The 26,455-nt window shown below is 42.2% G+C and overlaps 2 protein-coding genes across 2 annotated transcripts in view; both read right to left on the bottom strand.

The window, feature by feature from the left end:
• Window positions 1–1,194: 1,194 nt before the first annotated feature.
• The window catches only part of LOC140724587 (lysophosphatidic acid receptor 6-like), a 45,761-nt gene continuing 20,500 nt past the window's right edge, over window positions 1,195–26,455 (bottom strand). Inside the window, exon 2 of the mRNA XM_073039014.1 lies at window positions 1,195–3,264. Coding sequence (XP_072895115.1) covers window positions 3,209–3,264 — 56 coding nt within the window. The 3' untranslated portion in view covers window positions 1,195–3,208. The remainder of the gene's footprint in view (window positions 3,265–26,455) is intronic.
• Window positions 11,438–12,646, bottom strand: LOC140722899 (G-protein coupled receptor 35-like). The gene is made up of 2 exons (XM_073037541.1): window positions 11,842–12,646; window positions 11,438–11,577 (listed from the first exon to the last, which is right to left on the bottom strand). The coding sequence occupies exons 1-2, from the start codon at window positions 12,644–12,646 to the stop codon at window positions 11,438–11,440; spliced, it is 945 nt and encodes a 314-aa protein (XP_072893642.1).

Below are 26,455 nucleotides of genomic sequence, written 5' to 3'. Positions count from 1 at the left end.
GGGCTTTCTCTATCATTCCTACGGTCTTTCTGGTAATTCTTATTCGAGGAAAACTTTGTCTTGTGGGTTAGGGCATATTCATCTGCGAACCTGGCAAATTCGGATATGGTCTTATTCGACTTCTCGTTCAAATACATCCAGATATCATCCGAAACACAACCTTTAAATTCCTCAATCAGAATTAACTCCCTGAAATGCCGAAAATCCTCTTCTACCCTTTCTGCTGCACACCAACGATCCAAGAACACACCCTTCTCATAGGCAAACTGTGCATACGTCTGATTCCACACTTTCTTTAAATCTCTGAACTTCTGTCTATAGGCCTCAGGTACCAATTCGTAGGCCCGAAGAATGGCCTATTTTACTTCTTCGTAATTCTCATACTCCTCCTCCTCCACAGACAACGCCGCATATGCCCATTGTGCCTTCCCTTTTAACACACTTTGTAACAACACCACCCATTGCTCTTTGGGCCACTTCTGATTCACTGCCACCTTTTCAAAATGCAAGAAATAACTATCAACATCCGTCTCCTCGAACGGAGGTACTAACCTAAACTCCCTACTAGCATTAAACCTCTTGTCTCAGTCCGCCCCTGGACCCTTCTCTCTTGCTTTAACTTCTCCATGTCCAGCTCATGCTGCCTCTGTTTCTCCTTCTCCTCTGCTTTTCAGCTCTTTCCTTCTCCTTTTCAGCTGCTTCTTTCTCCCTTTTCGCCTCTAACTCCTTTAGCTGGAGCTCATACTCCCTTTTCTTCTGTTCCAACCTTAATTTTTCCAACTCTAACTGAGCCGTCCCACTAGCTGGTACCTTTTCAGGGGTAGGTTCCACTACCTCAGCCGAAAACACCTCCTTATTAACATAATAATGAGCTATGGTCCTCTGTATCTCCCACTTTTTCATTGACGACTTCACCTCTGTGAGTTTTAATCTTTTCACAATATTTACCAAGTCTGACTTTGTGGCATCCTCTAGCGCCTCCGGAGTCAGGTTTTTTGTAAATTCGTCTACGTCCATCTTTGCTGGTTTCCTGTCTGGTTACCCACGCAACCAGATCCAAGTCTGGACTTAAAAGCCCGATTTACTGGCCCTCCAATTTGGTATCAGATCTCGAGACGAGGCCCCAAGTTGTTACGAACCCCGTAACTGGGTATCTTACCAGCAAAGATAGGAGTATCCGTTGAAGTCTGATGATACTATTTTTAACAGTATTTATTAGTAAAAATATACAAAAATAATATCAATGCAAATATACAGATAATATACGTCATCAAGCCCCCACCGGTCTCGTAGCGTCTCTCCTGGTGCGTCTGAGGGGTGTTTCCCAGACCCTACTTTTATCCCCACTCACGGGGTCTCAGATGTCAATCAGGTTGGGATGATGCAATCCCTCAACCAGACCACTCTGGTTGCCCCCTGAGGGGTTTCAATGAATAGAACAGTACTCAATACATGATTCCTTCTCCAAGAGACAATAGTAGTAATCTCTCTCTTTGTCAATAGGAGACATTCCAACCTGTGCTGTGCCCCTCTCTCATAAATTTGTATGAGCTGTTTATCTCTCTCATTTCCTTTGATAACAGCATCGGAATTGTAGCGATTTGCGATTCTCCAAAAGTGGGGTGGGGGGCATTGGCGATTCTGTACCCTTCTGCTCATCAGAGTCGCTCCTCATTCATAACATTATATATACAATGGTCAAAAAAACTACGACTCCTCTTAGCAATCATAAAAAAAAGATTGGCAATTTTGTTTGATAAAGGAAAAAAACCCACTAACTAAACTGAAACAAAAAAAAAAGAAAAAGGAAAGAAAAAGAAAGATTGGGCAGTCGAATTGAGGATAAAATTTTAAAAAAGAGAGAGAGAGAAAAAACATCCTTCCAGTCATCTCCGAACCTTCACGGATAAGGATTTTCCCCAAAGAGAATAAAGAAAAATAAATAAAAAATAAATTAAATCATGTGAAAATATTGAATAAAGGGTCACCAGACTTGTTCAAAATTAAAGGATGTATCAAAGGCTTCTAATTTTCTCCAAGCTTAGACATGACATAATGGAGGAGAGTCAATAAAAAACAGTAAGTGGGTTAGATCCTTTCCAGTGTAGCAAAATAGCTCTCCTAGCCAGTAAAGTTGAAAAAGCTATCACATTTTGAGCAGAAGCAGACACTCTGCTTGCTTCCTCTGGAATAATCCCAAAAATTGCTGTAAGTGAATTAGGTTGAACATCCACATCTATAACTTTAGATAATATTCCAAACACATCCCTCCAAAAATTGTTTAAACTTACACATGACCAAAACATATGAGTTAGAGCAGCCACTTCTGCATTACATCTGTCACAAATAGGGTTTATATTAGGAAAAATATGTGCCAATTTATCTTTGGACATATGGGCCCTGTGTACTATCTTAAACTGAATTAAAATATGGCATGCGCAGATAGATGAATTATTGACTAAATAATAAATTTTACTCCATTGATTGTCTGAAAGTGAATGTTGAAGTTCTACCCCATTCCTAATAAAGCTGAATTGTCCCTACATTTGTACCCTTTCTCTCCACTTAAGTGACTCCACACAAATATGATATTTCCTCAGATATCCTGTTTGCATAGTCTAAAAGCATTTTGGAGCATAGTTCTCTGCTATCCATAATAATTGTTGTGAAGTCAACTTCCTTAAGTTCCCACCATTAATAAATCGGTTATTTGATATGCTAAATAGTATTATCCATCTGGTCTGCAAATTTTGTTGAACTAAACAGCTTAGTCAGCTTGCATATTTTGAAGCAAGCTAAAGTAAATGACCCATTATCTTATAATGCATCTCTTGAGCAGTTAGCCTTGTGGTATGAGGAAGTAAGTCTGAGCTATAAACAGAGCTTGTTTGCAAAGCTGTTTTTGTAAACTTCATACTGATTACAGCTGTCCATTTACATTTTACAAAGTGAACACTGACTCCTCTCGTTTACGACGAGAAGTGAAATAGGGCATCATGGTAGCGAAACAGTCAGTGCAAAGCTATTACAGCACAGGGCATTGGAGCTTGCACTTCAAGTCTGGTGCCCTCTCAAAGAAAGTTGTAAGTTCTTCCTGTGTGTCCGGGTTTCCTTTCTTTGAGTGCCTTGGTTTCCTCTCGCAGTCCAAAGATGTACTAATCAGTAGGTTAATTGGCCGTTGTAAATTGTCCTGTGATTAGATTAGGGGTTACATTGGACTGTTGCATATGTCGTTGGGCCAGGAGGTCTTGCTCTGTGTTGTGTCTTTAAATAAAAATAAAATAAAAGCAATATTAGTTTGAAGTTTACATACAAATGTTTGATCTTACAAGTGGCAGCTGCTGTATTTAGAAAGTGGCTTGGCAAACATGAGCACATAGCCCACTGTACAAGGAAGCAAGCATCCATTACACAATATTTTAACAATTGGAAGAGATTGGTTTAAATTTTACTTAAGATTGGAAGAAATTTGTTATAATTTTCTAAGTGCACAATACAGTAGACTAAAAAAATATGAGCTAAGTATTTCCATGGGACATATCACTGCACAACTTTGAAATTCCTTACAGATGTTCTTTTGGAAAGAACATTAAGTATACATCAAGAATAATATACTTGTATCAATTTCATTCTTGGAATATGAAGACGTAATCTTTTGAAAATTTATTATGCAAATAAATTCAGATACTATGTATTTGGCACTAAAAGACTGGAGGATGGCTAAAGATACCAGAAGCCAGGAGCATAGCTAATCCTATCCCTTCATTTAAGAAGGACAGGAGGTATAAGACAGGTGATGAACAGCCAGAAGTCTTGGTACACATTGGCACCAATGACATGGGTAGGAAATGGGAGGAGGTCCTGAAGGGAGAATCTAGGGAGCTAGGTAGAAAGCTGAAGAGCCCAGCTTCCAGGGTAATAATATCTGGATTGCTCCCTTGCCACATGCTAGAGAGGGTAAGAATAGGTTGATTTGGCAGATGAATGTGTGGCTGAGGTTTGTACAGGGGGCAAGGTTTCAGAGTTCTGGATCATTGCGAACTCTTCTGGGAAAGGAATGGCCTGTAGAAAATGGCTAGGTTAGATCTGAACCTGAGTGGGGCCAATCTCCTTGTGGGCAGGTTTGCTAGAACTGTTGGGCAGGGGAATAGGAAATTGAGTGATAGGGTTGAGGATGGGACAGCTGTTATACAAACAGGCAGCATGGAGTGAGACTAGCAGGAAGGGCAGGCGAATAATAAGGCAAAATTGCAGTCAGTGGAATGTGTGGTAGGATAGCAGAGTGATGGCATGGATCTGTTGGGAAAAAGTGAAATTAAATCCTCAGAAAGAGGTGACGTAAGACTGGAAGATGTAGAATTGTTGTGGGTAGAGTTAAGCAACTGCAAAGGTAAAAAGACTCTGAAGGGAGTTATCCACAGCCCTCTGAACACCACCCAGGATATAGGCTACAGATTACAATGGGAGCTGGAAAATGCATGTCATGAGGGCAATGTTACGATATTCATGAGGAATTTCAATATGTAGGTAGATAGGGAAAATCAGGTTTGTGCTGATTTAGGATTTCAAGAGAGAGAATTTGGAGAATGCCTCAGAGACAGTCTTTGTAGAGCAGCTTGAGGTTGAGCCTACCAGGGGATCAGCTATTCTGGATTGGGTGTTGTGTAATGAGCTGGATTTGAATAGTGAGCTTATGGTAAAGAAACCCTTATGAGTTACTGATGTAATTCATCCTGTAATTTGAGAGGGAGAAGCTAAAATCAGATGTATCGATATTACAGCGGAGTAAAGGGAATTACAGATGCATGAGAGAGAAGCTAGGCAAAATTTATTGGAAGGGGACACTAGGAGTGATGACGGCAGAGCAACAATGGCTGGATTTTCTCCGAACAATTCAGAAGGCACAGGATTGATACATCCCAAAGAAGAAGTACTCTAAATGCAAAATGATACAACTGTGTCTGACAAGGGAAGTCAAAGCCAACATAAAAGCAAAAGAGGGGGCATATAACAGGGCAAAAAATAGTGGGAGGTTAGGGAACTAGGAAGCTTTTAAAAACCAACAGAAGGCAACAAGTGGTATGGAAGTGTAGTGGTTAGCAGAATGCATTACAGTATAGGCAGCCTGGGTTCAATTCCTGCTGTTGCCTGCAAGGAGTTTAGACGTTCTCCCCATAACTGCGTGAGTTTCCTCCAAGTCTTCCAGTTTCCTCCCACAGTCCAAAAACAAACTGGTTGGTAGGTTAGTTGGTCATTGTAAAATATCTGTTGATTAGGCTATGATTAAATTAGGGGATTTCTGGGTGGCATGACTTGAAGGGCCAGCAGGAGCTATTCCGTGCTGTATCTCAATAAAATAAAAAAGTAAAATAAACTTAAAAAGCCATAAGGTACAAAAGATGATATATGAAAGTAAGCTAGCCAATCATATCAAAGAGGATATCAAATGTTTCTTCAGATATATAAAGAGTAAAAGAGAGGTGAGAGTAGATATCAGATCATTGGAAGATGACACTGGAGAGGTAGTAATGGGCGTCAAGGAAATGGCAGATTCACCTGAAGAAGTATTTTACATCAGTCTTCTCTGTGCAAGACAACAGCAGTTTTCCATAAGTTTGAAAGTGTCAGGTGAAAGAAGTGGGTGCAGTTGCTATTACTGTAGAGAAGGTCCTTGGGAAGCTGAAAAGCCTAAAGTTAGATTAGTCATCTGGACTAGAATGACTACAACCCAGTGTTCTAAAAGAGGTAGGTGAAGAGATTGTGGAGGCATTAGTAATGATCATTCAAGAATCACTAGATTCTGGCATGGTTTCAGAGGACCAAATTGCAAATGTCACTCCACTTTTCAAGAGGGGAGGGAGGCAGAAGAAAGGAAATTATAGGCCAGTTATCCTAACATCAGTGGTTGGGAAGATGTTAGATCCAATTGTTAAGGATGAGGTTTCAGGGTACTTGAATGCACATGATACAATGGGTTCCCTTAAAGGAAAATCTTGCCTGACAAGTTGATTGGAATCCTTTGAGGAAATAACAAGCAGGATAGACAAAGGAGAATTGGTGGATGTTGTGTACTTCTATTTTCAAAAGGCCTTTGATAAGGTTCCACGCTTGAGGCTGCTTAGCAAGACAAGACTTCATGGTATTATAGGAAAGGGAGTAGAATAGATAGAGTATTGGCTGATTGCTAGGATGCAAAGAGTGGCATAAAGGGAGCCTTTCCTGGTTAGCTGCCGGTGACTTGTAGTGTTCCACTAGGGTCAGTGTTGGGACCACTTCTTCTTATGTGTATATGTCAATGATCTGTATGATGGAATTGATGGCTTTGTGGCCAAGTATGCAGATGGTACAGATAGGTGTAGGGGCAGATAGTGTTGAGGAAACAGGAAGCTGCAGAAGGACTTAGACTGATTAGAAGGTTAAGCAAAGTAGTTGCAGACGGAATACAGTTTCAGGAAGTGTACCGTCATGCACTTTGGTAGAAGGAATAGAAGCATAGACTATTTTGTAAATGGGCAAACATTAAAAAAACTGAGGTACAAAGGGACTTCGTAGTCTTCATGTAGGATTCCCTAAAGCAAGGGTTCCAAACCTTTTTTATATCATTTGAAGGAATAGAATTTATATACATTTGGAAAGGCAGTAACTTATGCTGACAAGAGATGGTCAGCATAACTCTGTGCAGGAGAAATCCTTTCTCACTGATTTGAATTTTCTGAGGAGGTACAAAGGAGATTTTAAAAAGGGTTGATAAAGGCAAGGGAGTATACATTGTCTTTGTTAGCTTTAGTGAAGAATTTGTTGAACTGGTCCAGAAGATTAAAGCACTTGGGACTAATACAAGTCGGTGAATTGGATTCAGAATTGGTTCAGTGATAGAAGGCAGAAGTGAAAAGATGATTTTCTGATTGGAAGTCTGGAACCAATAGTGTACCACTGAAATTTGTGCTGGGACCTTTGCTATTTTTGATACATAGTGTATTAATGACTTGAATGCAAATGTAGGAGGTATCATCAGTAAGTTTGCAAATAACATGACAATTAGTAGCAATCTGGAGAATACAGAAGGTCGTCTAAGGTTACAAAGGATGTTGATCAGATAGAACGTGGAGTGGAATAATGCAGTTGGAATTTAATCCTGAATGGCAATAAGTGATGTATTTTGGGAAAAGAAACGGGGTAGGGTAGATACAGTAAATGGCAGGGCACTAAGGAGTCTTGATGAAGAGTGGAACTTTAGATTCAAGTCCCTAGATCCCTGAAATAGACAACATAGGTAAGTTGATAGCATTACATAGAAGTGATTTGGATTCTTTGTCACAATAGGTGAGGACATAAATATGACAGTTGGGCTGTTATGATGCAGCATTACACAAGACAGTTTTGGCCACGCTTGGTGCATTTTGTGCAGATCTGGTCTCCACACTATAGGAAGGATTTGAGCAACACACACAAAATGCTGGTGGAACACAGCAGGCCAGGCAGCATCTATAAGGAGAAATACTGTCGACGTTTTGGGCCGAGACCCTTCGTCAGGAAGGATTTGATTGTTGTTAGGAAGAGTGTATCAGGAGTATGAGAGGAGATTCACCAGGATATTGCCTAGATTGAAGGACTTTAGTTATGGGGAGAGATTGGATAGACTGTGCTTGTTTTCCTTGGAGTGAAGGTGTCTGAAGGGTGAACTGATAAAATAGAGGCTGTTTCCTATATATATATATATATATAAAAAAAAATCACTAAAGCTTGATTCACTTAGAAAATAATAGGTAATGCAACTTACTTAGTCCGATTTATTTTATCATTATTCATTATTGCCAATATATCTCAGGAACATGAAAATTATATCCATATCTCATATTTTTACCATTGACATTATGAATTGCTGATAAGATATGGGCCAAGACAATATTGTGGCTATAATTTGAAAGACAGGTACATCAGATTTATTCAATATTTCACCCATTTTCTGAGACTGGAAGTAAGCAATCTTAATGAGCACAAGTACACATATGCAAACTGAAAAATATAAAAGAACCAGTCATAGATTTTAGCAATTTGCAACTTACAATTTTGCACATGATGCTTCTACAAAAGAGTATTTAACCAGGGAGACATTTTATTTTAAGGACAGGGAATAGCCTATTCCCCATGCGAACTGAATCGCAACTGCATTCTGAAATCTCAGATTTATTTGCATTTGCTGTTACAAATTATTATGTAAAGACACACTGATACCACACTTCATGCTAATTCTGCATTATAAATTATTCCATTGATTATTTGCCAGAGCTTCAGTAAAGGTTGGCAGAAATGATTCAGTTTTACCTGCCATTATCATGGCTTGTATATGAGAAACATTTTGCTGTGCTCATGAGAACAAGGAAGCCACATGGTCTCTCATTTTGTTTCAAATTGTGGATTCTCAGAATAAAATGGGGAAAAACATTTGCCTTTATTCACAAACAAGAGAAAATCTGCAGATGCTAGAAATCCAAGCACTAAGTACAAAGTGCTGGAGAAACTCAGCAGGTCAGGCAGCATCTATGGAAAAGAGTAAACAGTTGACATTTTGGGCCAAGACCCTTTGTCAGGACATGCATGTTGTTCTGCCTTTATTCTTTGCTCTATCTTTGATTAACAAATAATCCTCCATGATCCTCCTGCATAATTTGCATATTTAATAAACGTTCAACATGCACATTGCTATTTCTCTGTCCTTTATCAATCCAGCAGAGTATATGTCACCACAGCTCAGTGACCTAATTCTGACAGTTTCTATTTCAACAGCTAATGCTTTCAGGTTTCTGCTACCCTCCATGAAGGGGCCTCACTTTTTCACTTCAATCATCAGCTTTAGAATTGATACTCCATATCTCTTCATCTTCTTCTATTACTTTATTCTTGAGATAATCAATTTTACATTTTTAGCCAGTCTTTTAAATGTTTGAAAAGTTCACTTTTTAAAATAATTTTGTTTTCGCTGTTTTAACTTCCTTTTCTTTCACTTAATATTCCTCATGATTATTTTATTCATTGTCGCCTAAACTTTATTCTTTACCCATCTCTTAAGTTACAGCTGAAATTTCAATGTAACTTTTAAATGGCTTGGGAACAATGCCAAGTAAGAACTCCATTGCAAAAGAGAGCATCAGTGAAGACGAATGTACTAAGAAAGGTGATGGCAATTGACCTCTACATAGATGGACACGGGCCCCATTAGAACTGACACACCTGTTGTTATGTCTCTAAGAGCAAACTGATTCTAAAATGGCAAATTCTCACAAACAATTGTCCTTGCAACATGGGATTGTAAATTTGTGATGAAGATGTCACATGGTTAATTTTCTGCAACAGAAGAAAGCTGTTTTCTAGAATATGAGGCTTGTAGGAACAGACTTTACTTGTATTATGGTTGAGAAGCCTGTCACAAAAAATGTTGATGGAATCAACTCCATTACAAAAAAAAGGACCAGATTTCTTATCATCGTTCAACTGACACCTTCTCCATTTTGCAGGGAAGAGGGACCCTCATTATTCTGATTCCCCACTTCCCCACAGCTGTCTTCCTCTTCTGCCACAGTTGTTCATCTCATCATTCCAGAACAGTTCACTCCAAACTTGGTACCTCAGTATATCCAATAATGACAACTGACAGTAACTGCTCCAGCCAGGAGGGAACATTTGTGCGAGTTAATCAGAGTTTGTTCATGACTCCATAGCTTTAGCAAAGATACTGTACCCTATTGTACAAATCACACTTTCAACAAAGCACAAAAGCCACCTCTCTGTGCCCCTGGTTCAAACTATTAGGACAGATCAGATGTGACCAATCAGTGGAAATGTGTTTATGGAGCCTGAGGAGGCAGTGGAGGTACTTAATGAACACTTTGCTTCAGTATTCACCAGGGAAGAGGACCTTGGTAATTGAGGGGGTGACTGAAAAGCATTAAATTAGATACTTTGCCAGGACTGGACAAGATATACCCCAGGCTGCTGTGGAAAGCAAGGGAGGTGATTGCTGAGCCTCTGGTGATGATCTTTACATCATCAATAGGGAAAGCAGAAATACCAGAGGACTGGAGGGTTGCAAATGTTGTTCCCTTGTTCAAAAAAGGGAGTTTGGATAACCCAGGAAATTATAGACCAGTGGACAAGTTGTTGGAGAAGATCCTGTGAGGCAGGATTTATGAACATTTAGAGAGACATAATCTGAGTAGGGGTAGTAGCATGGCTTTATCTAGGGCAGGTCATGCCTTATGAGCCTGATTGAATTCTTTGAGAATGTAACAAAACACAGTGATGAAGGTATTGTATATGGATTTCAGTAAGGCATTTGATAGGTTCCCCATGCAAAGCTCATTCAGAAAATAAGGAGACATGGGATCCAAGGATACCTTGCATGTGGATCCAGAATTGGCTTACCCACAAAAGGCAAAGGGTGGTTGTAGATGGTTAGAATTCTGCCTAGAGATTAGTGGCCAGTGGTGTCCCACAGGGATTTGTTCTGGGACCCATTCTCTTTTTATAAATGACCTGGATGAAGAAATAGAAGGGTGGCCTAGTAAGTTTGCTGATGACACAAAAGTTGGGGGTATTGTGGATAGTCTGGAAGGGTGTCAGAGTCAGTGGGACACTGATAGGATGCAGAACTGGGCTGAGAAACGGCATCTGGAGTTCAACTCAGATAAGTGTGAAGTTGTTCATTTTGGAAGGTCCAAATTTGGAGGCAGAATATAATATTAATAGTAAAACTCTTGGCAGTGTGGAGGATCAGCGAGATCTTGGGGTCCAGGTCAATGGGATACTCAGACCTGCTGAACAGGTTGACAGTGCTATGGTGTGTTAACATTCATCAACCATGGGGTTGAGCTCAGGAGCTGTGAGGTAATGTTTCAGTTATATAAGATGTTAGTTAGACTCACTTGAAGTACTGTGTTTAGTTCTGTCCACAGGAAGGATGTGGATGCTATAGAAAGAGTGCAGAGGAAATTTATAAGGATGTTGCCTGGATTGGAGAAGTTGCCTTATAAAAATAGGCTGGGTGAACTTGGCCTGCAGAGCTGCAGAGGATGATAGGTGACCTGATAGAGATGTATAAGATGATGAGAGGCATTTTCCCAGGGCTGAAATGGCCAACATGAGGGGGCATAGTTTTAAGGTGCTTGGAAGTAGTTACAAAAGGGATGTCAGGGGTAAGTTTTTCACACAGAGAGTGGTGGGTGCATGGAATGCACTGCTGGCAACGGTGGTTGAGGTGGATACAATAGGATCTTTTAAGATACTCTTAGATAGGTACATAGAGCTTAGAAAAATGAGAGGGCTCTGTGGTAGGGAAACTCTAGGCAGTTTCTAGAGTAGGTTACATGGTTGGCACAACATTGTGAGCTGAAGGGCCTGTAATGTGCTATAGATGTCTATGTTCTATGTTCTAGGTAAATTAGAGAATAATGTTACATTGAAATGAAAATTTAATGTTTGGTGTTTCCGTATCATTTGGCAGTTTACATCCTGGTGTCAGCTCCAAAGCAATATACTGCGAAGGAATCCGCATTGAAGTGATATTTCGATCATATTTCTCTGCAAAACAGCGGAAAACATTTGTATTGAGGTAAGCTGAACTCCAGTGGACACCAACGCTTTAATGCCCCCTTTCTCTTTGGAAACGAGAAATCCCCAATAAAATACAGAAATACCGTTTCAAAATCACTGGAAAGATATTTTGAGTCGTTTTCAGTCCACTTTCATCATTAAAGTTGAGTACGCGCTGAGTTTGATCCATACACGTGAAGTGTCGCTAAATTTTGGAAATGAGTTCACACAGAGGAAAATAACTCACTTTACCTTTTATCTTTGGATTCCAGAATTCCTTAACGATCAGATAGTAATACATGGCATCCAGACAACTGTTTAACATTGTCAAACACTGACTGATCTGGAAGAAAACCCGCAGTGGTACCAGATAATCCTCTGTAATGCGACCAATTTTAACCAGAAAGTTCAGGAACAGGGCGACATGATACGGAATGAAGCAGACAAGGAAAATGACCAGATTGGAAGAGATTATTTTCCTTGATGTCTTGGTGTCAACGTTGTCTCTCTCTTCATCTACTCTTTGCAATGTTCTTATAGATTGAACACTGCAGAAAATCACAACAGATGCAAATATAGCGAGCATACTGAGAGGAATTGTATCAGGCCACCAAGAATTAGCAAAATCTTTAAAGCAGTGTTCACCATTTTCTTCTTGCAAGTAATTTGGAATACTTACAGACCAGACACAGAGCCACAGAACAGTGCAGGCAATAGTTGCTTTCTTTGGAGATCTGATGGCCCTCGCCTTAAAGGGGTGATTGATAACAACGTAACGATCTAGGGATATCAGCATCATTAACAGCATAGTCCCGGAGGTGTTAACAAAGTAGAGGGACTCCACAAACTGACAGAAGCATGCACCGAGATGCCAGTCTCCTCCGTTCCGATAGGAGTTTAAGTTGAACGGCAGAGAGAAAAGCAGAAGAATGTCAGAAAATACCAAATTTATCATGTAGATCACGGACTCCGTCCATTTCTTCAACCTGAAGCAGATCATCCCAAGGGCTGCTGAATTGACGACCAGTCCCAAAATGAATGCTGGGATCTGCATCATTTTCAGGACTTCAAGATCCGTCGTGTGGATCAAACTACACAAGTTGTTCGGTGAACAGCTGGACAAACAGAATCCGTCTTAGTAATGGACTTAAACGTTGTTCTTTACTTTTGCTTCCACGACAAGTTGTATGTAAAGCAGCAACGCAGGCGGGGTTGCAATTTCCCGCGGCTGCAGTCACGTAGTTTTAGTGTTTTCGTGCTGTCCCGCCACAGTCAGTCTTCCACATTGGGTGCATGGGGATAATGGATTATTCCACGAAGAGCTGACTGTAGCTACTGCACCAGACAAGAAAGACAACAAATCGAATAAGCCAACACCCCTTAAGTTGGGATGTTGGAATGTCCGTACAATGATGACCGGACTTGACCAAAAGCTCAAGGATATCGAAGATGCACGGATAACAGTTGTCATTACCAATAAGCTGCTAAGGCTCAAGGTAGATACACTCACAGAGTTCACGTGTACCAGCATGTCTTTGGTACCAGCGAGTAATGCAGAGCATATCTGGGTAAACTCTCAAGGTTACAGAGAGAAAGAGCAGACTCCACTCAGACAGCACTCTAGATCAGGCTTGAACCCAGGTTTCAATTTCTCCAACTTCGTGTATCTTTTTTCTTTAGGCTGATGGTAAGCCCGAAGTCCTTGCATGCTTTAGAGAAGCGGTCCATGAGAGTTTGTAGTTGCTGGTTGGCGTGCGAGGTTATAGCAGCGTCATCTCTAAAGAGCATGTCACGTATTAAGATCTTTCACATCTTTGTTCTTGCTCTCAGGTGCACAGGGTTGAACAGCTGTCCATCAGACCTAGAGTGCATGTAGATGCCTTCTGACGACATCCCAAATGCATGCTTCAATAGCAGAGAGAAGAAGATGCCGAATAGACATCCTTGTTTGACTCCACCACGAATAGAGAAGGGTTCTGATGAGCTGCCATTGTACTAAACAGTAGCCCTCATGTTATCACAGAATGACTTGATGATACTTTAAAGTTTTGGGCTACAGCTGTTCTTGAGGAGAATCTGAAAGAGTCCATCCCTGCTGCCAAGGTTGAATGCCTTGGTCAAGTCGATGAAAGCAACATAGAGGGGTTTCTGTTGTTCCCTGCACTTCTCCGGGAGTTGATGGAGTGAGAGAATCATGTCGACAGTTGACCTCCCTGCATGAAAACCACATTGGGACTCAGGGTAGACCGATTCTGCCAGAGTCTGTAGACATGCCAGAGTTACATGAGCAAAGACTTTGCCGACAATACTCAGGAGGTAGATACCATTGTAGCTGTTGCTCCTATCACCCTGGTTCTTGTACAAAGTGATGATTTTGGAGTTGTACATATCCTGTGGTACAGCTCCTTCCTTCCAGCACTGACGGAGGACCTCGTGTAAAGGTTGGAGGAGTGAGCTCTTGCACTGTTTGATCAGGTCTGGAGGAATTCCATTATGGCCAAAAGCAATGATGGGATTCCACTACACAATGATGACCGGACTTGACCAAAACCTCAAGGATATCGAAGATACACGTAAAACAGCAGTCATCATCAATGAGCTACTAAGGCTCAAGGTAGATACTGTATAGCTACCCTGCTAGAAACACATTTGGCGGATTCAGGTACACTGAAGGAAAGGGACTACACATTTTTCTGGCAGGGAAAGAACCAGGATGAGCTCCTTGAGCATGGAGTGGGTTTTGCCAATAGGAAACTCTTATTGCAAATGGTGGAGCCACCAGAAAATGGATCAGAGTGACTTATGACTCTCTGCCTACTCACCAGTCATTGCCCAGTATCTCTCATCAGTGTGTATGCCCCTACCTTGAAGTCCACCTCTGAGGCAAAAGACATGTTTTACGACAAATTAGAAGCTGTTGTCAGGAATATTCCCAGTGATGAACACCTCACGCTCCTTGATGACTTTAACGCCAGAGTGGGAGCCGATAACAATTCCTGGCCGCCTTGACTTGGCCACTTTGGAACTGGCAAAATAAATGACAATGGACAACGTCTCCTGGAATTCTGCTTCTATCATGGCCTGTGTGTAACTAACTCTTACTTTCAGATGAAGTCGCAGTACAAGGTCTCATGGCGACATCCACGGTCTAAACACTGGCACCAACTAGACATGATCATCACCAGATACTCTTTCATCAACTCTGTACTGATCACCCGCTCATACCACAGTGCAGACTGCAATATGGATCATGCTTTAGTATGCTGCAAGATCAAACTATGTCCAAAGAAAATCCACCACTCCAAACAAACTGGAAAACCTCGCATCAACACAACAGAGATGAAACAGTCAGAAAAGATTGACCAGTTTGCCAAGTCAATACAGGCTGCTATGACTACCTCCTCACAAGGAGATACTGCAACAGAACAATGGTCATACTTGGCAACATGAATCAGCACTCTCCATCTTTGGGAGAAAGATCACTGTTATGACCCCAGCCCCCTCCTTTGTGAGAATCGCAAGAGCCCTAGTGAAGGGTGGGTCAATGACCCAAGAGAAGAGAAAGATACGTGCGGTGTCCCTCATTTCACGGCGAGGCAAAAGCTGGTGACTGTGGTCATTGTCTCGTGGAGACACCTTTGTGAATTGGGAACTGTACTACGTGTATACCCTCAGGGCAACGTGGGTGGAGAGATGGAGAGAGATTGCATCATCTCAACCTGATTGACATCTGAGACCCCGTGAGTTCAGATAAAAGAGGGGTTGTAAAGACGGCCCCCCAGACGCACCAGAAGACACGCTAGAAATCCTGTGACAGCGTTTAATAGCGACAGCCGGTGGGGGGGGGGGGGGGTTGTGAGCGTCTTTTCCTTGCCTGGGATTGGCGACCTCACCACGGAAGAACCGCTTTAGCTACGGGAGAGGCCACAAGTGAGCGGCCATTTCCCAACGAGACTCCGACGGATCGAACTCATAAAGGTTGGAAAAACCCGCCAGGTAACCGTTCCATTCTATCCCTATCTCTCTCTCTCCAACAAAGTGCACCACCGCGACATTCAAAAGACGGCAGCTGGTGGAACTGCAGTGACTGCAAGAGACTTTTAGATATACATCGGACAAAATATATATTACCCCTAGACAATGATAGAGCTTATTTCTTATTGATTATTACTATACCTGCGCTTTAGATTGAGTATTGACGACGTATGTTATCTGAATGTTTGTATTAACCTTACTTTTGTGCCCCTTTATAAATAAAAACTTTTAAAAATGGTACCATCAGACTTCAGCGGACCTCTCTATCTTTGCTGGTAAGTGATCCAGTTACAGGATACGTAACAACTTGGGGCCTCATCTCGAGATTTGATACCAAATTGGGAGGTCAGTGAATTGGGTTTGTAAGTCAAAAAATTTGAATCTGGTACGCGGGTAGCCAGACGGGAAACCAGCAAAGATGGACGTGGATGAATTTATGAAAAACCCGACTCTGGGGGTGCTAGAGGCGGCTACAAAATTAGACTTGGTCAATCTGGCGAAGGGGTTAAGCCTCACAGAGGTGAGGTCATCAATGAAAAAGCGGGAAGTGAGAAGGGTCATAACTCAGTATTACATTGGGAAGAAGGTGTTTGCAGCTGAGGAGTTGGAAAATATCCCTGAAAAAGTACCAGCTAGTGGGATGGATCAGCTAGAGTTGGAGAAATTAAGGTTGGAACATGAATTTAAAATAAAGCAGCTGGAAGCAGCTGAGAAGGAGAAAGAACGGGCTGAGAGAGAGAAAGAAAGGGCTGAGAAAGAGAAAGAAAGGGCCGACAAACAAAGGGAGCAGGTGTTCCACATAAAGGAGTTAGAGGTGAAACGGGATCAGGAGCTCCAACTAAAGGGGTTAGAGGTGAAAAAAGAGCAGGATCAAGCTGAAAAGCAAAGACAGCATGAAATTCAGCTAAAAGAGCTAGAAGTAGCTGAGAAAGAGAAGGAACGAGCCGAGAGAGAGCAGGACCGAGCTGAAAAGCAAAGAGAGTATGAGGAGAAACAGAAACAGAGGGAACATGACTTGGAGATGGAGAAGTTAAAGAAAGAGCGAAGAGGAGCGAGAGGAGAGGTTTAATGTTAGTCGGGAGTTGAGGGTAGTACCTCCATTCGAAGAGTCGGATGTTGATAGTTATTTCTTGCTTTTTGAAAAGGTGGCATTAAATCAGAAGTGGCCCAAAGAGCAGTGGGTGGCGTTGTTACAAAGTGTGTTAAAGGGGAAGGCACAACGAGCATATGCGGCCTTGGCCGTCGAGGAAGGGGAAGCGGAGAATTATGCCAAAGTAAAGGAGGCCATTCTCCGGAGTTACGAGCTAGTACCTGAAGCTTATAGACAAAGGTTCAGAAATTTACGGAAAGGGTGGAATCAAACGTATACCGAGCTAGCCTATGAAATGGGTGTGCTCTTGGACCGTTGGTGCACCGCGGAACAGGTGGACGGGGATTATGGGCGTATCAGGGAGTTATTTTTGATTGAGGAATTAAAAGGGTGTGTTCTGGAGGAGATCCGGATGTATTTGAATGAGAAGCTGAATAAGTCCATCTTGGAAATTGCTAGGTTCGCAGATGAATATGCCCTAACCCACAGGACAAAGTTTTCCTCGCCAAAAGGTTACCCGAGAGACCGTGGGAACGACCGAGAAAGTCCGCCGGCTGAGGCAGAGGTCCCGCCGGGAGCTAGTGGTAAGGTTGCGGGGGAAAGGCCAGGCGGCCCGAGATTTCTGGGCTTGACCTGTTTTAATTGTTGGAAGGGAGGACATATTGCCTCTAGGTGCTTTGCACTGAGAAAGGAGCCAGAAAAAGGGAAAGCAGCGTTCCCTATCGGGTGTGCCGTGGTAATCAGTAAATCGACGAGAGAGCCCCGGGTAGACAGAGTACGAGAGGGGTCAGAGACTTGGCTGTCACCCGGAACCGTGTCCATGAAGGGGGGAGACCCACCCATTCCCGTCCGAATCTGGTGAGACACCGGGACGGAGCTGTCGTTGATCCGCCGTGAGATACTAGATTTCGGTCGGAGAAGGGGAATGGTCGCTGTGAAGGGGATAGGTACAAGAATAGAAATGGTGCTCCTACATCAGGTAATTATGGATTGTGAGCTGGTATCTGGACCAGTTGAAATAGGGGTGCCATCAGAATTCCCGAGAACTGACGCGGACGTCCTCCTCGGAAATGATTTAGCCGGGGGGCAGGTTTGGACAAGGGTGACACGGCCCAAACAGCCTGTGAGGATTGCAGCCCCGCCCCTCGCATCTCCAGTCTGTACCACAGGCGCGAGCATTCGCAGCCTGTCGAGAAAGGCAGCTGAGAAAGCGAGCAGTTTAAATCTGGCCAGTATTGATTTGGCCGAGATGGTCCTACCGACCCTGTACCACAAGGGTTCTGAGGGTGGTAAACCGAAGAGTAGTAAAGTGAAAGGGGTTAAGGGAGAGGAGCTAGATCTGTCCTTAGCGAAGAGAAAGGTCCTAGAGGTAGGAAATAAAGATGAGAAACGGAAAAAGCTGTTAAAAGGTCCAGAGTTGGACATGGATGATCTGTCGGGGGTGGCAGCCCTGTTTGAAGAAGTTGAGAGTTATCAAGGTGTTCCTGATAATGAGATGAAGGCAGTCCTAGATGAAAAGGATGCCATTACCTTGGAGAGGTCTGCTGGGTTGGCAGACGAGGTTGTTTCAGCCCGCGGGGTTGAGTTTACTCCGGAAGGGAGTTGCCCAGAGAGGAACTGGGAGGATCAGGGGAATTTAGAATTTGAAAAGGGTACGGGTATTGAAAGCCTGGAAGAGGGAGATGTCCCATTTGAGTGTGTCCAAGATGTGGATGCACGTGGTACTGAACCTAGTAATGGAGCTCAGAAAAAGTCTGAGGTATTTGATTCAGTTGAAAAGGAATGCAGTCCCTGTGGGTCAGATGGACTTGGTTCAGTGAAGACAGGGTTAACCCTGGTAGTTGGGGGAAGGGAGGGTTCCCAGGTGTTGGTACACGAAGGGGTGGTGAACCTTAAAGTGGAACTCAACCATGGGGGGATAAACATTATTATTGAAGGGAATGGGTAGTTTGTAGTTCCCAAATCGAATGAAGAAAATTTAAAGTTTAGATTGGTGTCAGAAGAAGCAACCACGCTACAGAGACGATGGCTTGGTAACGCGGTGCCTGCGCATTGATTACAGGTTGATTTGGAATGTAAAGGTCCCCCACACGCTGTTGTTATTCAAGACAGCGCTGTGAAAAAGCCAAAATTTAAATGCGGCCTGAGGGAAAGGCTCGAACTGAAACCCATCAGCCTACATGGTCTTGACAAAAGGGTTAGCTACCTGTGTAACATTAAAGAATTGGGTGGAAATTCACACGATGATTTAAGTTTGGGACACGGTGTTGAGAGAATAACCCTTATGGAACGGAAAGGCGGGAGAGTACCTCGCCAAATTACCCAGGTTCCCCACGTAGGAACTCACCGGAAAAGAGGTGATGGCTAATGGGGGCGCCATTTTTAAATAGAAAAACCGGCTGTACGGGATTTTGACAAAGCATGTGAATAACAAAGACAACCCCCTTGGAACCCTGCCTGTTGAAATCTGATGCTACCAGCCTTTAGTCAGGGACAAGATGTTACCATATTAACGGAAGTGCCACTGTAATCGTTAACTGTTTAGATGCTGAAAAATGTATGACGGTACAGCTCTGTAGTTAAAAGAAACGCTTTTGTACTATGTTAGATCCTAAAACTCGGTAAGACTCTGTACCACTCCGTTTTAACCGCTGGTAAAAATGTTTTTAAGAGGGGAGGTGTTATGACCCCAGCCCCCTCCTTTGTGAGAATCGCAAGAGCCCTAGTGAAGGGGGGGGGGTCAATGACCCAAGAGAAGAGAAAGATACGTGCGGTGTCCCTCGTTTCACGGTGAGGCAAAAGCTGGCGACTGTGGTCATTGTCTCGTGGAGACACCTTTGTGAATTGGGAACTGTACTACGTGTATACCCTCAGGGCAACGTGGGTGGAGAGACGGAGAGAGATTGCATCATCTCAACCTGATTGACATCTGAGACCCCGTGAGTTCAGATAAAAGAGGGGTTGTAAAGACGGCCCCCCAGACACACCAGAAGACACCCCTAGACAACGAAAGAGCTTATTTCTTATTGATTATTACTATACCTGTGCTTTAGATTGAGTATTGACAACGTATGTTATCTGAATGTTTGTATTAACCTTACTTTTGTGCCCCTTTATAAATAAAAACGTTTAAAAATGGTACCATCAGACTTCAGCGGACCTCTCTATCTTTGCTGGTAAGTGATCCAGTTACGGGATATGTAACATCACAAAGAGCAGTGACTGGTTTGAAGCAAAGTCCAACATCATGACTCCTGTCATCGAAGCCAAGCATGCAGCTCTCACAGAGTACAAGCGCTCACCGTCCAACCAAACACTCCAGGCACTTCGAGCTGGTAGAAGCAAAGTGCAACAGACTGCAAGGCAGTGCACAAATGAGTACTGGCTCCAGCTCGGTAAGGACATTCAGACAGCAGCTGTGACAGGCAACATCAGGTTGTTGTATAATGGTATCAAGAAGGCCCTTGGCCCATTGCAGAGCAAGACAGCACCCCTGAAGTCATCCAGTGGTGAAATAATCACCGATAAAAGCAAGCAGATGGAAAGCTGGGTAGAACACTACTCTGAGCTCTACTTGAGAGAAAATGTTGTTGTTAGCTCAGCCATTGATGCCATCTATTGTCTACCTGTCATGGACAAAATTGGTTCTATGATATGACTTGCTCTTAATATATCCATGTTAGTTCATTCAAAGCACCTTTAATTTCTCATGTGCCTGTTACTCTTCCCTAAATCCAGAATTCAAATATGTCTCCTCCTACAGATGACCGGATAACAGTTCTTTAATTTTTATGGCATTTCTCATTTATTTCATGCATGCACACTTTTTGAACAGATAAAAATCCCTGATGACAATTTACCTTCTAAAATAGTTCATCTCTATATTCTTCAGTTCTTGCTATCATCTTTTATTTCCATTGCTGTGAAGATTATACTCCCAGATTTAGTGGAAATTTCTTTTAGCTAAATGTATTCTGTCACTTTTGTTGATTATGGTCCATAGACGTATACTGTATTCCACTCCTACCTACAGTTAAATTGTTCTTTGAACACCTTCTGTAATTCAACTGAATTTTATGAGGTAATAAATTTGACTAGTTGGTTGTTGTCAGTTCCTGTTTTGTTGAAGTTGCATCACTAATACCTGGAATCGTACCAACTGTAATGTATCTCTTCAAGGCTAAAATTGTGCTCAATCAATTAAAGATTACAGTTAAATAATTATTAAATTGTTTATTAAATTAAACAAATAAAGAGTTTTATTAAAACAACTTATTTTGCTACAATGTTCTTCCATATCTAAAATAATTCATAGTTTCACTTTATTGCTGCTATCAGGTGGCTTTTTCAAACTACTTTATGTTTTTCCTTAAATCTCCATTTTTACCTTTAGGTTACTGCTATCATTTACCTCAATGAAATATTACCTTCAGTCAAGTACAGTATCACTCTTTCTCTTCCAGGTTTTCTAGTTTTTCAAAGGTCAAGCTAAATTTTCAGTCTTCTTGTTAGCCTTATGGTTTTTATTTTCTGTGCTATTGCCATACTTTCTCATTGTTTTGCCTTTCGTTAGTTTTTTGTGCAAGAGAAGGGGATTTGGGAGCTGATGGTTTTGTTGAGTTTCATGTGGGGGAGGGGGATTTTGTGGACAATGTTCTTGTTGCTTTTTTGTTAGTTTTATTGTGTGGGGAGAGGGGTTTTGGAGGCAAATACTCTTGTGTTTTCCATGGGGAGAGAGGGGTTAGGGATTGATGATCATGTTGCCATTCTTTTTTTTTTGGGGGGGGGGTGTTGCTGTTTCTCCTAGAAAAGATTTCCATGGTTTTTCTTTGTTTCGTGGCTATGTGGAGAAGAAGAATCTCAGTTGTACACTGCTGCATACTTTGATAATAAATGAACCTTTGAAATTTCTTATCAAAGTTCATATATGTCACCTAATAAAAGAGATCTAGAAGATTATAAGGCCAGCAGGAAAGACCTTAAGACAGAAATTAGGAGAGCCAGAAGGGGCCAGGAGAAGGCCTTGGCGGACAGGATTAAGGAAAACCCGAAGGCATTCTACAAGTGTGTGAAGAGCAAAGTGATAAGACGTGAGAGTATAGGACCAAACAAATGTGACAGTGGAATAGTGTGTATGGAACTGGAGGAGATAGCAGAGGTACTTAATGAGTACTTCATTATTCACTACAGAAAAGGATCTTGGCGATTGTAGGGATGACTTACAGCGGACTGAAAAGCGAGCATGTAGATATTAAGAAAGAGGATGTGCTGGAGCTTTTGGAAAGCATCAAGTTGGATAAGTCACCGGGACCAGACGAGATGTACTCCAAGCTACTGTGGGAGGCGAGGGAGTGGATTGCTGAGCATCTGGCACTAATCTTTGCATCATCAATGAGGATGGGAGAGGTTCTGGAGGATTGGAGGGTTGCAGATGTTGTTTCATTATTCAAGAAAGGGAGTAGTGATAGCCCAGGAAATTATAGACCAGTAAGTCTTACTTCAGTGGTTGGTAAGTTGATGGAGAAGATCCTGAAAGGCAGGATTTATGAACATTTGGAGAGGCATAATATGATTAGGAATAGTCAGCATGGCTTTGGCAAAGGCAGGGCATGCCTTACGAGCCTGACTGAATTTTCTGAGGATGTGACTAAACACGTTGATGAAGGTAGAGCTGTAGATGTAGTGTATATGGATTTTAGCAAGGCATTTGATAAGGTACCCCATGCAAGGCTTATTGAGAAAGTAAGAAGGCATAGGATTGAAGGGGACATTGCTTTCTGGATCCAGAACTGGCTTGCCCACAGAAGGCAGAGTGGTTGTAGATGGATCATATTCTGCATGGAGATCAGTTACCAGTGGTGTGCCTCAGGGATCTGTTCTGGGACCCCTACTCTTTGTGATTTTTATAAATGACCTGGATGAAGAAGTGGAGGAATGTGTTAGTAAATCTGCTGATGACACAAACTTTGGAGGTGTTGTGGATAGTGTGGAGGGCTATCAGAGGTTACAGCGGGATATTGATAGGATAGAAAACTGGGCTGAGAAGTGGCAGATAGAGTTCAACCCAGATAAGTGTGAGGTGGTTCATTTTCGTAGGTCAAATATGATGGCAGAATATAGTATTAATGATAAGACTCTTGGCAGTGTGGAGGATCAATGAGATTTTAGGGTCTGAGTCCATAGGACACTCAAAGCTGCTGCGCAGGTTGACTCTGTGGTTAAGAAGGCATATGGTGCATTGGCCTTCATCAATCGTAGGATTGAGTTTAAAGCTGAGAGGTGATGTTGCAGCTATATAGGACTCTGGTTGTACCCCACTTGGAGTACTGTGCTCAGTTCTGGTCACCTCACTATAGGAAGGATGTGGAAATAATGGAAAGGGTGCAGAGGAGATTTACAAGGATGTTGCCTGGATTGGGGAGCATGCCTTATGAGAATAGATTGAGTGAACTCGGCCTTTTCTCCTTGGAGTGGTGGAGGATGAGAGGTCACCTGATAGAGGTGTACAAGATGATGAGAGGCATTGATCATGTGGATAGTCGGAGGCTTTTCCCCAGGGCTGAGATGGCTAGCATGAGAGGGCACAGTTTTAAGGTGCTTGGAAGTAGGTACAGAGGAGCTGTCAGGGGTAAGTTTTTTTACACAGAGAGTGCCTGGAATGTGCTGCTGGTGATGGTGGTGGAGGCGGATATGATAGGGTATTTTAAAGGACTCCTGGACAGGTGAATGGAGCTCAGAAAAATAGAGGGCTATGGTTAACCCTAGGTAATTTCTAAGGCAAGGACATGTTCAGCACAGCTTTGTGGGCTGAAGGGCCTGTATTGTGCTGTTGTGTTTCTATGTTTCTATATACGATCCTGAAATATTTTTCTTGCAGGCCTTCACAGTAAATACAAAGAAACACAATAGAATTAGAGATAAATTATACTCAAACATTGACAAATAATCAATGTGCGGATACCAAAAGGAAAACAAAATAATAATAATAAATTATAAATTATAACTTAAACATGAGTTGTAGAGCCCATGAAATTGAGTCCATAGCTTGTGGAGTCAGTTCAGTCTTGTGATAAGTGAAGTTTGAACATAGAACACAAAACAGTATCACACATGAGCAGGCCCTTCGGCCCATCATGCTGTGCCAAACCAGTTAAAAAGCAGATCAGAAGTGGCCCAAAGCTAATCCCTCCTACCTAAATAATGTCCATATCCCTCAAACTTCCTCACATTCATGTGTCCATCTAAATGTTTCTTAAAGATCTCTAATGCATTTACCTCTACCACCATACCATGCAGTACATTCTGGGCATCTGCCACTCTCTGAATAAAACTCACTCCAGTTTTGGAGCTTGATGGTTGAGGAGCATTAACTGTTCCTAAACCTGGTGGTGTGGGACCTAAAACTCCTGTACCTCCTTCCTGAAGGCAGTAGTGAAAAGAGATCATGGCCTGGATGATGTGGGCACTTGATGGATGTTGCTTTCCTGAGTCAGCGCTCCTTGTAGATGCCCTCAGTGGTAGAGAGGGCTTTACCTGTAATGGACTTTACCTGAGATACAGTAGACAGTATCTACTACATTTTGTAGGCCTTTCCATTCAACGGCATTGAAGTTTCAATACCAAGCTGTTTTGCAGTCTGTTAGTTATACACTCTACTGTGCATCTATAGAAGTTTGACAAAGTTTTAGAAAAAAGTAGAGCCCCTGCTGTGCCTTCTTCATAATGGCACATGCTGGATACAAGACAGATCCTTTGAAATGATAATACCAAGGAATTTCAAGTTATTACCCTCTCCTCCTCTGATCACCTGAATCAAGATTGTTATGTCATTTCCTGTACACAACTGAAAAGGAGATTGAAGTAATTGTTATTCTGGATCAGATGCAGCTTGAAAAAAGATGCAAAAGATAAAGAACAAAATAATAGTAAAAATATACTTCAAATCTGGATGAGTATGCCACAATTGTTACCTACTTCATTAAAACCTGTGTGGATAAGTGTGTGCCTACAAAGTCTTGCTGCACATTACCAAACCAAAAGCCATGGATGAACCAGGAGGTATGTCGCCTGCTGAAGGCTAGATCTGTGGCATTCAAGGTTGATGACCCAGATCTGTACCAGAAAGCTAGGTATGAATTGGAGAGGACTATTTCAAGGGCAAAGAGACAATTTCAAATGAGGTTGGAGGCGACATTGGATGTACGACAACTCTGGCAGGGTTTGCAAGACATTACTCCCTACAAAGTGAAACCCAATGGCATGAATGGCAGGAATGCTTCTCTACCAGATGAAGGCCTGCTTTGAAGGCAGATATAACTACATCTGTGAATATCCCTGCTGCACCTGGTGACCCTGTGATCGCTGTCTCAGTGAACCCTCACAAGGTGGAAGGTCCCGATGGAGTACCTGGTAAGGCTCTGAAAACCTGTGCCAACCAACTGGTGGGAGTATTCAAGGACATTTTCGAACTCTCACTGCTACAGGTGGAAGTTCCCACTTGCTTTAAAAAGGAAACGATTATACCAGTGCGTAAGAAGAATAATGTGAGCTGCCTTAATGACGATTGCCCGGTAGCACTCACAGCGACAGTGATGAAATGCTTTGAGAGGTTGGTCATGACTAGACAGAACTCCTGTCTCAGCAAGTATCTGGACCCATTGCAATTTGCCTATTGCTACAATAGGTCAATGGCAGATGCAGTCTCAATGGCTCTTCACATGGTCTTAGACCACCTGGGCAGTACAAGCCTGGGCAGTAATAGCACCTAGGTCAGGGTGCTATTCATCGACTATGGCTCAGCATTTAATACCATCATTCCCACAATCCTGATTGAGAAGTTACAGAACCTGGGCCTCTGTACCTCTCTCTGCAATTGGATCCTTGACTTCCTCACTAGAAAACCACAATCTGTGTGGATTGGTGATAATATCTCCTTCTCACTGACAATCAACACTGGTTCACCTCAGGGTTGTGTGCTTAGCCCACTGCTCTACTCTCTATATACCCATGACTCTGTAACTAGACATAGCCCAAATACCATCTATAAATTTGCTGATGATACAACCATTGTTGGTGGAATCTCAGGCAGAGATGAGAGGGCGTACAGGAGCAAGATAGGCCAACTAGTGGAGTGGTGTCACAGCAACAACCTGGCACTCAATGTCAGTAAGATGAAAAAGCTGATTGTAGACTTCAGGAAGGGTAAGACAAAGGAACACATACATCATTATGAAATAATAATAATAAATAAATAAGCAATAAATATTGGGAAGAGTCCTTGAAAGTGTGATCATAGGTTGTGGGAACATTCCAATGATGGAGCAAGTGAAGTTGAGTGGAATTATCCCCTTTGAGTCAAGAGCCTGAAAGTTGAGCAGTAATAATTGTTCTTGTGTATATGTATATATGTGTGTGTTTTAGGAGAGGTATATCTATATGTAGGAGTATATAGGTAACTTACGTGTTATCAATTTAAATGAGGTCACATTTAATTAAAAGTAAAAGAAGTGGGTAATTGGTTCTATTGTGCCTTCAGACTCAGAAACATATCAAAATTGAAGAAGGGGTACAGTTCCACTCTAGAATACTGCATTTGACTTTCAAAATGCAGGTTCCTCTTCAATGGAGAAATTCACCCTGCCCTCAAATTTACCTGGTCCATTTCCGACACCTCCCTCCCCTTTCTTGATCTTTCTGTCTCCATCTCTGGAGACGGCCTATCTACTGATATCTACTATAAGC

The sequence above is a fragment of the Hemitrygon akajei genome, chromosome 3, assembly GCF_048418815.1.
Source record: "Hemitrygon akajei chromosome 3, sHemAka1.3, whole genome shotgun sequence".
NCBI lineage: Eukaryota > Metazoa > Chordata > Chondrichthyes > Myliobatiformes > Dasyatidae > Hemitrygon > Hemitrygon akajei.
This window is presented reverse-complemented; position numbering and strand designations above follow the sequence as displayed.

Coding starts and splice junctions, on each gene's coding strand:
- LOC140722899 (XM_073037541.1), bottom strand. CDS start 12,646: ATGATGCAGATCCCAGCATTCATTTTGGGACTGGTCGTCAATTCAGCA. Junction 11,578..11,841: donor CTGGAATCCAAAGATAAAAG/GTAAAGTGAGTT, acceptor GCTGTTTTGCAG/AGAAATATGATCGAAATATC.